The sequence below is a fragment of the Euprymna scolopes genome, chromosome 32 (assembly GCF_053919585.1).
Source record: "Euprymna scolopes isolate OS-2025 chromosome 32, ASM5391958v1, whole genome shotgun sequence".
Classification (NCBI taxonomy): domain Eukaryota; kingdom Metazoa; phylum Mollusca; class Cephalopoda; order Sepiida; family Sepiolidae; genus Euprymna; species Euprymna scolopes.
This window is the reverse complement of record NC_136513.1, coordinates 70664172-70677548: the sequence shown is the minus strand read 5'-3', so window position 1 is coordinate 70677548 and position 13377 is coordinate 70664172. Positions and strand designations below refer to the sequence as shown.

General features: G+C 32.3%; 1 protein-coding gene across 2 annotated transcripts in view; it reads left to right on the top strand.

Moving 5' to 3' along the window:
* LOC145256417 (UDP-glucuronosyltransferase 2B2-like) overlaps positions 1-12471 on the top strand; it is a 29225-nt gene extending 16754 nt beyond the window's left edge. Inside the window, exons 1-2 of one of the 2 annotated variants that reach the window (XM_080115295.1) lie at positions 2582-2712; positions 10753-12471. In XM_080115295.1, coding sequence (XP_079971421.1) covers positions 10774-12288 — 1515 coding nt within the window. In that variant the 5' untranslated portion in view covers positions 2582-2712; positions 10753-10773 and the 3' untranslated portion in view covers positions 12289-12471. Of the gene's footprint in view, positions 1-2581; positions 2713-10752 lie in introns of those variants that run through there. The other variant, XM_080115294.1, reaches the window with a different exon arrangement.
* Positions 12472-13377: the final 906 nt, after the last annotated feature.

Below are 13377 nucleotides of genomic sequence, written 5' to 3'. Positions count from 1 at the left end.
GTAAGCCCTAACGGTATTTTTGGAGATTACCGATTGTGAAGGGAGGTAACCGGTAGAAAAAAGAAGAACACAATAACAAGAAAGCTTACAAGAAAATTGTTCAAGCATTGCGAAGTGAATGCTTAAGAATATACAAGATATCCGACAAGATTATCTATATATAAATACGATAACGTTATAAGTGTGTTATTTTCTGTGTCACGCTTACATCCGGGTCGTATTATGCACTTCTATTTCTTGTAATAAATAATTTTTCAAAATATTCTTCATAATTTTGGTTTCGGTTTCGATTATAGCTGATGGCACTTAAGTCATTTATTTTTTTTATAAACAATTTTACCAAGAATTCCTCATAAGTTTACGTTTCGGTTTCGCTTATAGCTAATGACACTCCAATAATTTATTTTTAAAAATAACTTCATCAAGAATTCTTCATAAGTCTTGGTTTCGGTTTCAATTTTAGCTGATAGCACCTTAGTAATCTATTTATCTATAAATAATTTTATCAATAATTCTTCATAAGTTTTGGTTTCGATTTCGATTATAGCTGAATGAAGTTATATATATATATATATATATATATATATATATATATATATATATATATTCATAAGTTTGGGATTCGGTTCTGCTTCAAGCTGATGAACCCAAGTCATATAGATATATTTATTATTTTTGAAATCGCGACTTTGTAATATATAAAAATCGACAGAACATTAACTCAGTGATAATATATACGAAATCTGCAAGAATTAAAATATCATATTTAAGCGTATTTTACGATCTGGCTACACCGAACGTCCCTGCTTGCTTGGATAAACACTTTTGCAGTGTAAATAAAACCGCTACAATAATATCAGAGCATCTCCATTTACTCTGAACAACTACAGAATGCCAACATCAATATATTACATATGAATCAGTTCCGTGTGGAATTTTCACAGGTACCGCTGGTAAATATTATTAAGAAAACAATCTAAAGCAGGACAATATCTGACAGATAATAATCGATACATTTCTTGTAAAATACCTATCTTATGAAAGGACTATCTATTTCCACTATTTTTTTTTATCATAGGTACGGTGTTGCTCAACTGTATATTTAAGAAATGTGATGTTAAATACAAGTTTATAGACAGAGAACAAACAAACTTCATGCATACGGACGACCTGAAGCAATCTGTAAAAAGCAAAAACGATCTGGAAAAGCTGATAAATAAAGCAGAATATTTAGCTACAATATTTAAATAGAATTTGTAATGAAAAACGTGAATTGCTAAATATAAAAAAATTAAAAACTGGAGACATCGGAGGGCATTAGACTACTCGACTAAGAGAAAAGGAGAAGGCTTGTTGTACGTGATATCGACAAATATTCGCTAGTTCTGGAAGCAGATACAATCAAATCTACAGAAATCAAAGAGAATAATGGAAAAGAATACCCGAGAAGAACAGGGAAACTCTTAGAATCAAAACTACGCCGTAGAAATCTAGTTAAAATAATAAATACCTAGCAATATCACTAATAGGGTACTAAGAGTCAAAGCAGAACTTTAACCTCTTAACCAAAAGAGTAAAACACTAATGACATTACACTATGCACTACACGCAGACGGCGATGCGGATTCTAGGTGAAAAGGAACGAAGATAGAAAGAGGACTGGTAAGTATAAAAAGACTGTGTAAAGGCACAAAGACTTAGAAAATGTATAACTTAGAACACAGAAAGAATGAATACGGCGGGAAGGAATATCGTCAAAACGAAAAATATAGGAAACAACAAAACCAGAAATCAAAAAAAAAAGAAAAGTGGGAAAAGAGAAACAACTACATAAACAATGCCAAGAAAAGAGAATCACAAAAACATTCGAAGATGGCTAAGGAAAGGGCACTTTAACAGAGAAACGGAATCGTTACTAACAGATCTCCAGAATTATGCGATTAGAACTACGCTAAGATAGATAAAACCCAGAAAAGCAGTAGACTCTAGTGTATAAAGAGACGAAACGGTGAACCACATAAGAAAATGCAGCAAATGAGGCCCAAACGAATACAAAACATATAGTACTACGTGGATAAAACATCTTGCAGGTGTTAGCTTATTGCTAATACCTTGAGGCATCCTCACCAGGGAATGCTGACGGGGTTGCCCAGGCATTTTTATAGGTCAGAGTGTCCCTCCTTGGAGGCGCTGACTTCTAAATCCAACATTCGGACCCTGATGTTTAAGTTCTTGCAGTGCAAGAGAACTAAACAAAACTTGACTAAAACAAACAATGGCAACCTGTCATCTCAGTCCTGTCCTTTAAATTTCACACGAATAACAACGTGAATTCAGGTCACGGTGAAACATGAAAACAATGTAATCACATCAATTCTAGTTGAATCAAGTACATGTCATGATCATAAACCACATGTATAAACATTGTCCAGCCAAAGCGTGACAATAAAGATTTCATCGAGAATTGAAATTAAGGGCAGTTTTCTGTTTCTTATCGATATGAATTTATGCGCAAAGCAATTGCCCCATTAACCTAATTTTAGGTAATTGTTTTAATTTCTGAAATCTCATTTGGAAAGAGGGCATAGGTTTGCAGGGAGCAACGTTCATATCATGTATCTATATCTTATCTTCAAAAAGGATGATATAAATCTTCAATCTAAATTGCCTTACTGACCAAATTGATTCATTAATGCGTGGGTAAATACATTGGTAAGTAGAAATATCACCTATTTTTTGTAATAACTACATCGTTTTAAAATCTATTTAAACGTTTTTTGGATCAATGTATTATTGTTAGTGGTTGTATATAAGATATTCGCGTCTGTAAATATGCACATGTAATTTTTTTTTATAGTGTTTGCGATATTGTTGAAAAAAATCAATTATTTATACACAAATCCATATTTATCGCATTAATAGTTCGTAATAATTTTCTCTACCGATATCATATCCCGAGATTGGAAGCGACATATACATTATAATGAAAATAAAATAGACATTTTCATGAGAAAAGAAAATAAGTTCTTGTTGTTATTACAACAACAACAACAACAACAACAACAATATTATTATTGTTATTAATAATAATAATAATAATAATAATAATTATGCAGAAAAAACAACAAAATAAATCAATATCAATATATCAAATGGAAAGCTAGCTAGACTATGGAAATATCAAGAAGTCAAGGTGAATCTCGTTATCATTGAAATGTTAAAGACCATGAAGAAAAGTCACCATAAATGGCTTAAACAGATTGAAAAAGCATTTTTTTTCGAAATCTGCAAAAGACTTTCTGTAAGGAACGGCGAAAATATTAAGGTACATCTTGAAGGGAATTGATTTGATGTAAAAAGAAAAATTCCAACTAAAAGAATACAAAAGTTGAAACTACTATGAAATAGTAATAATACATAAAGAAAATAATAATGTACATTTAAATTTATGACCAAAGAAGTTGTTTAATTTCAATAATATTTGACTACTATAATGAGACGATAGCAAATCATTCCTTTTAATTTTCAATATCGACAGAAAATATTTCTATATTCGGCTTCTTCTTCTTCTTCTTCTTCTTCTTCTTCTTATTATTATTATTATTATTATTATTATTATTATTATTATTATAAACCCTTAAAGTGATTGCTCACTTTAAATAACACCATTGGTATTCTCTAAAGTTTATGTGACAAGTTTTCTTAGATTTTCAGTAATCTCCACTTTTTTCGATTACTATTGAAAATGACTTTGTGTTTTCGCCGCACCCGTTTATCATTCGGTTATTAATGGCAAGACCATTGTTCTTCTACATGAATTGAGTAGAAATAAGCCTCCCTAAGATTTTAATACTATCCACACTTTTCAAGTAGAAGTTTGGTTGGTGCTCTCCCTTCTCTCTCTTTCCCGGCCATTTTTTTATTAACTAATGCTGGTGTCACCACTTTGGTTTATTTTGATGAAGTTTACAAGAGTTTCATTTCCCTCGTGATCACGTGATCATCCCTCCATGCTTTTGTTTTATTGCTATCGAAATTCCTACGTTGCTGGTTAGCGTTGTTGGTTTGTAGCCTATTTTGGATGATTTCTCCACGATAGAATATTTTTAAGACTTCAGCTGTTTTCCTTATTTCCGAATCGTCGTCCTTTACCTACTATCCCAGTCGTCCCTTACCTACTGCGCCAATGATTAATCGTATTGTATTGTTTTTCCCATGTTCGATATTCCTCTGGCAAATTCTATATGTTTTCTTTTTACGTATTTTTCATCTTAATCCTGTCTTTTGTTTGGATGGCAAAACTATACAATTTGACAATTTCTCTTTCTTGTTAATGATTGTGACAGCTGCTTCTCTTACTTGGATAAGTTTATATATTTGTGTTTCTATAACGCAGAGAATTTTGTGTTCGTCGTCTGACAGTATTGTCTTCGGTTAGTGTCTATAATATTTGTTCATCTGTTCAAAGGCAATCGTTTCCATAGTTTCAATTCTACTATTTTCCCTACCGTGTCTGTTTTTGAAGGTTTTAGATGCAACTTTGCTGCATTCACTTATATGTGATTTACCGTTTCGTTTCTTTGTCCACAGACTCAGTTGTTTTCGTGGGTCAAGTTTTTTCATTATTATTAATAACCAATGCAGTTGTGTTTTCTCCACTTTTTTCCGTCTATTTTTTTCCTGTTTTCAATAATTCCTGCGTTTTTTCATTCGGGTAGTCTCTGCTGCAATAATAAGCCTTTCTTTATTCTAAGTTATCTATTTTTCGAATTAGTTTTGTTGCGTTATCAACAAAGTGTTCTATAATTTTCTTTTAGTTTTTACTTTTTCCCCCATCTTTACCTTTAACGTAGTCCGTCAGTATCATTTATTGAGTGAAGTGAATTTGGCATATCCATTAGTTTTCTTGTTTTTGGTAAAGAATATCTTATTAGAGAAACTTCGATGTGTTTACTAACAGTTGTCTCCAAAATATTTAAATATTTATATATATTATATCCGCTAAATTCCGTCATATTTGTTGGGCAACATTATGCCATCCTTTGTATCCTGTTTCGCCACGTTTCTTCTCCACTGGAGCACACTTTTCTATTCAAAATTACATTTGAACACCATGGCTGAAGATTATGGTTGTTTCTGCAAATACTTTCAGGTCATCCATATGCATTAATTACTTTATTCTTTGTTCTATATCTATACACTTCTATGTATTATTATTCATCGGACTACTGTTCTCATCTTGAGTGTGATTTTCACAACGTTTCGGTCGATATAACCTCCGACCTTCTTCAGGTGTATCTTGTTGAACTCGGGAATGTTTCTGTCGAACTCGGGAATTTGGACGGAATTTCGAGCGGAACCCTTTATTAACTTCACGGGGGTAGCGTGCTCTTGTTCCTTCAGCTATGACTGGATACAGGTCCTAAGTAATTTGCAAATGTATATTTCGCTCGACCACACGTAGGATTGAACCTTCAACCTTCAGGAGAATATCACTTGCATTAGTCTTTCATGTAGAATCTCAAGCATGTTTAAACCATCGTGGCTTAGTGCTTTCAATTTGTCATTTTCCTTAGAATTCTCATGACTGATTCGATAGTAATTTCGGTCGAGTTTCTTCTTAAATTTATTGAAGCTTTTCTGTCATGTTTACAGCCATTCAGCATTACTGTTGTGTTTCGCCCATATATATTTTCAGAAGTGCCTTATTTCTCGTTTGTTCTTCTATTACGTTTTAATAAAACTTGCTTCTATTGTTTTCAAAACGTTCCTATTTTGTTTGTATTTTTCTGATTTTTATCTGTACTGTTTCAAGCTTGTCCTTTTGCTGCTATCTTTTATTTTGTTCTTCATGTTTCTTATTTAATAATTTTTCTTTGTCAATAATAATTCCATAGTTTTCTATTTTCGTTCATTCTATCTGCGGTTTTAGCTTATTTTTAAAGCTTTCTGATCTGGGTTTCAAGTTTAGTTTTTCCCTTAAAGTTTGCCAGTTCATTTTTCTGGTGACATTTCTACTTTAAGTTTCATACTTACTATTATGACACATGAATTAAGTTGTCTATGATAGTATCTGTTGTCTATGACAGTATCTGTTGTCTATGACAGTATCTGTTGTCTATGATAGTATCTGTTGTCTATGATAGTATCTGTTGTCTATGACAGTATCTGTTGTCTATGACAGTATCTGTTGTCTATGATAGTATATGTTGTCTATGATAGTATCTGTTGTCTATGACAGTATCTGTTGTCTATGACAGTATCTGTTGTCTATGATAGTATATGTTGTCTATGATAGTATCTGTTTTCTATGATAGTATCTGTTGTCTATGATAGTATCTGTTGTCTATGACAGTATCTGTTGTCTATGACAGTATCTGTTGTCTATGATAGTATCTATTGTCTATGATAGTATCTGTTGTCTATGACAGTATCTGTTGTCTATGACAATATCTGTTGTCTATGACAGTATCTGTTGTCTATGACAGTATCTGTTTTCTATGATAGTATCTGTTTTCTATGATAGTATCTGTTGTCTATGACAGTATCTGTTGTCTATGACAGTATCTGTTGTCTATGATAGTATCTGTTTTCTATGACAGTATCTGTTGTCTATGACAGTATCTGTTGTCTATGACAGTATCTGTTGTCTATGATAGTATCTGTTGTCTATGACAGTATCTGTTGTCTATGACAGTATCTGTTGTCTATGACAGTATCTGTTGTCTATGACAGTATCTGTTGTCTATGATAGTATCTGTTGTCTATGATAGTATCTGTTGTCTATGACAGTATCTGTTGTCTATGACAGTATCTGTTGTCTATGATAGTATCTGTTGTCTATGACAGTATCTGTTGTCTATGATAGTATCTGTTGTCTATGACAGTATCTGTTGTCTATGACAGTATCTGTTGTCTATGACAGTATCTGTTGTCTATGACAGTATCTGTTGTCTATGATAGTATCTGTTGTCTATGACAGTATCTGTTGTCTATGACAGTATCTGTTGTCTATGATAGTATCTGTTGTCTATGACAGTATCTGTTGTCTATGATAGTATCTGTTGTCTATGACAGTATCTGTTGTCTATGACAGTATCTGTTGTCTATGATAGTATCTGTTGTCTATGACAGTATCTGTTGTCTATGACAGTATCTGTTGTCTATGATAGTATCTGTTGTCTATGATAGTATCTGCTGTCTATGATAATATATGTTAAAACGTCTAGACGCAATCTATTCACAGTTTTCTAATTTTAATTTTTTCGATACTTCGTTTCTCAAAAGTTGGAGTTTTGTTTTCGCCTCATTCATAAATCGTTCGATGTTCTCGACTTCTGATGCTTCTTTCGCGGTGATTTCATAGTTATCGGAATCCTCAGTTTCAGTGTTTATCGTTTGTTATATTCATGGGGTTTCAATAAAAGGCTTTTTCTACTCTGTTTCATCATTTATCCCTCGTTAGATACTGATTACAATTTTAAGAAACACTTTCTCTTAATTGTCTGCCTTCTACTATGTACCTGTGAAGTGGGGGAGAAATGAGATGAGATGTATATATATATTCTTGTGTAAGTGGTGTATATATAATTTGACATGGCCGTGGCCGTCTGTCCTCTGTGTGTGCGCGTGTGTGTTTACAGTCATGGGTACGTGTATGTATTTGTCACATATAAGATTTCAAAACACGCAGATTTTTCTCGTTCTGTGACGGTGTACCTCGCGACGATTCGTGCCTGCTCTCCGAAAACACGACTTAATTTTATTGTTTGGAGAAGTATTTATTTGAATTCCATCGTGGACAGGCCAGCCTTGCATCATTGAATCGATTCAGATCTGTTTCCTCCTTTTTCGTTTTCTTGAATCAAGATTTTTCTCGATAACTCTATATTGTAGACTCTCGAACTGAACTGACGAACTTAAATTCTGTCAAACTAGGCACTAAACTGTCTAGAAAACGCACATGCCTCCCTATTTATTTTAAGCTGTATTTATCGGGCGGCAACCCTCGTTAACTGGTTTGCACTCAAAATGTATCGACCTGCCTCGCGACTTTTGCTAGCATGCAGGTGCACGCGCACGTTGTCAATGGAAATCAATGGGTTTGAAACCTATCGACCTCTTACATAAACAAGTTGCTTCAAACCGTACCGTGTTAACCACGTTATTGACACACAGCACTTGCTTCGTCAGCTACTATTTGTTCCGTTTGTAGTCAGCAGACATATCCCATAGAGTTTTTATTCGCTTTTGATAACCTCATTCTTGGGTTTGCTTCTTTAGTAGCATTATATTGCCAGTCTATCCTGCTTTGTGCACCAATGTCTTTCTCTGGCGTTTTGTTTTGTTTTCGTTCTTGATTGCCTTCTTATGTTAGTCTGTGCTATTGCCGTCTCTAGAATTAGAGAAGTTACTTGCGTGTTTTAATCTATGATATTGTGGTTTCTGAAATTAGAGAAGTCAACGTTCACAGGATGGCGACCAGATCTCCCGTGTGAGCCAACAAATGAGGAACATGTCGATCATGACACACAGAATAGCATATATTATTTTAAGACTTTGAACATTTTCAACTTTTGTTTGTGGCAAGACTATGCGCAGATTTATATTATTTGTAATCCATCGTTTTTCTATTTTGTTTTATCAGTAAAACATTGAAGAAAGTTGCCTCTCACATATCCGTGATCGAGGCTGGATGGTAAACAATTAAACTTTAGTAATTATGCACTCAAAACTAGGTTTACTGTGGCACTGATTCAACGTTATCTTACTAGCCGATTCTGCGTACCACAGAGTCCGTTCACTGAGATAATTAGTTGAAAATGGAGGTGATATCAGATAGAAACAGGAACTTGTCTGAACCTTTCAACCATTGGGATCAATTATACCTCTGTGTCGAATTGTTACAAAATTTTAAAACTCATTACCTTTTAAGCAATAAAATAATTAAACATTATTATTACTCACTATGAGCTTTCACACAGGCTATGGTCAAAGAATTCTATTTGAATACAGCCTGTGGTGTTCTCTGGATTCTGAGTGACAACAAGTCTTTCCAGACTTCCAGTACTCCCCATTTCTTTCGACAACTTTTGCAAATGAATTTGCATTATCGCAACAGTCGTCTGCCATTGAATTCTTATTGGTAGCGATTATTGGTCTTCACTGGAATTTGGGTGGTAGGAAGTCTCTCTATATCGCATTCATCCAGTGAGTGTTTGGTTATCGCTTTCCCTCACTGGTCTTTCTACCATTCTTGACACTTTAACTATTTGTTGTAGTGCCAGTTAATGTTGGCTTTGCATCTTTTTAGGAGGCGAGGGGTTCAATCGTAGTCAATTTACAGTTTTGCGGTTTCAGTTTTCTTTGTTGTTTTATTTTTTTTTTTACTTCTCTTGCAGTTTCTATCTTTGCTTGCTGATGTGAATTAGTTTCCACATTCGAAGGTTTTACTTAATGTTTCAGCTGTTTTCGGCATTACCGTCCGTTGCATAGTCTCAGTTTTCCCGTCCATTCCGATTCCTCCTAGTCTTTTCTTCATATTTTTGGGACTGTGCCTAGTGCTCCTGCAATTATTGGTATTATATTGATTTTTTACAGGTTCTATATTTCAGTAGGCTCTCTGGTTATAGTTTCGCATATTTGTTTCGTTTTATGTCTCATGATCTTCACCCTATGGCCTTCTGGGTTAGCAAAAGTCGCAGTTTGGCATAGTCTTTCCTTCTTGTTAAATATCATCACGTCTGGTTTTCTTACTTGATAAACTCATCTGTTTATCTGTATGTTTGTATCTTCATATCCCAAAGGATTTTGTGGGTTTTGCTATCCTTTATTTTCTCTGGTTTATGTTCGAACCATTTGTGCTCGAGGTGTAGTCGTCTGCAGATCTCCCAGTGTACTATCTTTCTACACGTAGTCTTGCTTGTCGTTATATTTCTTTCAAGCTAGTTTGATACATTTGTTTATTATTTGGTTTATTGTTTCGTCTTTTTATTCACAGAGTCTACATTTACTGTTTTCTTGTGTTTTATATATTTTTGCTTTAATGTGGTTGGTTCTAACTGCATTGTTCGGTGTAGCTGTCACTAGAAATTTTGTTTTTGTGTTCAGATGTTCTTTTCCTAATCACATCCACGTGTTTTAATGATTCTGTTCTTTTGTTATTCTGATGAATCGTTCATGTACCTGTTTCTCTTCTCAATTTTCTATTCTTGTCTTTTTTGTTTCTGTTATTGTTCTTTATGACAATGTCTCTCAATGCGGCGATTTATTTTCGGTGTTCTGACTTATGTACTTTTCTAAATCTTTTTTGTGCCTTCTACACTTTCTTCTACGTTTAGCAGTCTTCTTTCTCCTTCGTTCCTTTTCACATAGAGTCGGTCGGTATGGTCTTTTGGATGTAATGCATTGTGTATTGTCATTTGTTACCTCGTCTTTTAATCAATGTGCCTAAGTTCTTCTTTAGTCCAGCCTATGAATAGTTCAGAGTACCTTATTTACGATACTATTCAGTCTTTATTCTTTAAATTAGATTTCTGCTGAATAATTTGGTCTCTAAGAGAACCATTGTTATTCTCAGATACTCTTTTCCGACAATATTTAGAGTCTAAAACTGAGGTGGAAAATTAATAATACAACCACGCGTTTAAGTAAATAGATCGATACATATAATCAGCTAATGTTTATTGATCAATATCTCTGAAAATCTTCCCCTGTTTCCCATTCTAAATCGTTCTGATTTTGTTCTTCCAGATTTACCAGAAATCGATTGCCATGAAACAGACGATCCTTTCGCAACTTGGAATCTTAACGATTCTATTATTTCGTACGACAAATGGAGAAAACATTGTTTTTCTTTCCTTACCCATGTACAGTCATTTGAACCCAATGGTGAAAACAGCTAACGAACTCGCGGATCTCGGACACACTAGTTACATTTTGATTCCTGGAACGTATCGTAACAAATTCCACCCAATCAAAGATGGCGTTAAATTCATCATTGTCGAACAGTTTCAAGAATGGTTACTCTTCAAGGATATTTTAATTAAATTTTGGAGACAGAAGAGCAAAATATCTACGAAAGAACTAGAACAGGCTTCAAACAAGTTCAGTGATTACTATCTTTTTAACGATAGACTTTTTCAAACAGTAAAATCCTTAAATATTAGCTTGGCCGTAATTGATGGAAATCCAACTAGTATATTTTTTTCGATTTTTGCCTACAAACTTAATATACCATTTCTCTTGTTAGGTTTACATATACAACCATATTGGCATCGCACACCTTGGGCTCCAAGTGTATTTCCACATAGATTATTTACGTTTTCTGAAAAGATGACATTTTTACAGAAACTAAGGAATCTTTACTCTACAACTTATGATTATGTATATCCAATTGGAAGTCCAAGTCGAAGTGTTAAAGAATATGTTCCTGAACGTCTAGGTATTGATTTTAACTATCTTATGAAAAACTGTGAATTATTTATAATCGATACGGATATCTACCTAGATTTCGCGTTATCAGCTCTGCCTAATGTTAAATATATTGGTGGCCTGGCAACAAGTCCTGCTCGTCCATTAAAAGGAGACATCTTAGAGTTCATGAACTCATCTAAATATGGCGTCATCATTGTATCATCCGGATCTTTCGTTAGTTGGACAGAGGATCACGAAAACAAGATGGCGGAAGCGTTCAGACAAATTAAATACGATGTCATCTGGAAGCAATCAAATTTGTCTTATTCCCACCAAAATATACTTTTAACGAAGTGGTTACCCCAGAACGATCTTCTGGCTCACCCCCAAACTAAATTGTTTATCACTCATTGTGGCAACAGCGGCCAATATGAAAGTCTTTATCATGCAATTCCGATGATTGGATTTCCTATATTTGGTGATCAACCTTATAATTGTAATCGAATGAAAGTCAAGGGTTATGGAATAAGCATGGATATGTACAACTATAACGTGGAAGAATTAGTGAAAAATATCGAGAAAGTTATAGAAAATTCCAAATATAAGAAAAATATTGCAAGAATGAGTCAGATATTTCATTCTCAGAAAGAACGTCCGACTGAAAGAGCAGCCCGCCATATTGATGAAATAATCAAATATGGTGGCTCTCATTTACGATCAGCCTGTCAAGATATGTCGTTGTATGAGTTTCTTATGTTGGATATTTGGATTCCTATATTGTTTGCATTTTTTTTTGTCTTGTATCTTACTGTTTTCATTTTGAGTAAATGTTATGGATTTGTTTCGAGAATAAAAAAGCCAAAGACAGAATAATAAAAAAAGTTGTTTAGGTATTAACAATGAAATCAATTCTCGAATAAAATTAATGTTACATGAAAAATGAAATACATGTTACATAAAAAATGAAATAAATGTTATATAAACAATGAATCAAATGTTATATAAAAATGAAATAAATGTAATATAAAAAATGACATAAATATTACATAAAACATTCAAAAAGTTGCTGTTGATGTTACATGAAAAATGAAATAAATGCTACATGTAAAATGAAATAAATGTTACATGCAAAATGAAATAAATGTTACATGTAAAATGAAATTAATGTTATAAAAAATGCAATTAATATTACATAAAAATGAAATAAATATTACATAAAAAATTAAATAAATATTACATAAAAAATGAAATAAATGTTACATAAAACTTTAATAAAATAAATGTTACATAAAAATTAAACAAATTTTACATCAAAAATGAAATAAATTTTACATAAAAAATGAAATTAATGTCACATAAAAGATGAATTAAATGTTACATAAAAATGAAAAAATGTTACATAAAAATGAAATAAATGTTACATAAAAATGAAATTAAAGTTACATAAAATGAAATTAATGTTACATAAAAATTAAATAAATGTTACATAAAAAATGAAATAAATGTTACATAAAAAATTAAATAAATGTTACATTAAAATGAAACTAATGTTACATAATAAATGAAATAAATGTTACATAGAAAATGAAATAAATGTTACATAAAAAATGAAATTAATGTTACATAAAAATGAAATAAATGTTATATAAAAAATGAAATAAATATTACATTAAAAAATGTAATAAATGTTATATAAACAATGACAGAGATTTTACAAAAAATGAAGTAAATGTTACATAAAAAATGAAATAAATGTTACATAAAAAATGAAATAAATGTTACATAAAAAATGAAATAAATGTTATATAAAATGAAATAAATGTTACATAAAAATGAAATAAATGTTACATAAAAATGAAATAAATGTTACATAAAAAATGAAATAAATGTTATATAAAAATGAAATAAATGTTATATAAGAATGAAATAAATGTTACATAAAAATGAAATAAATGTTAGATT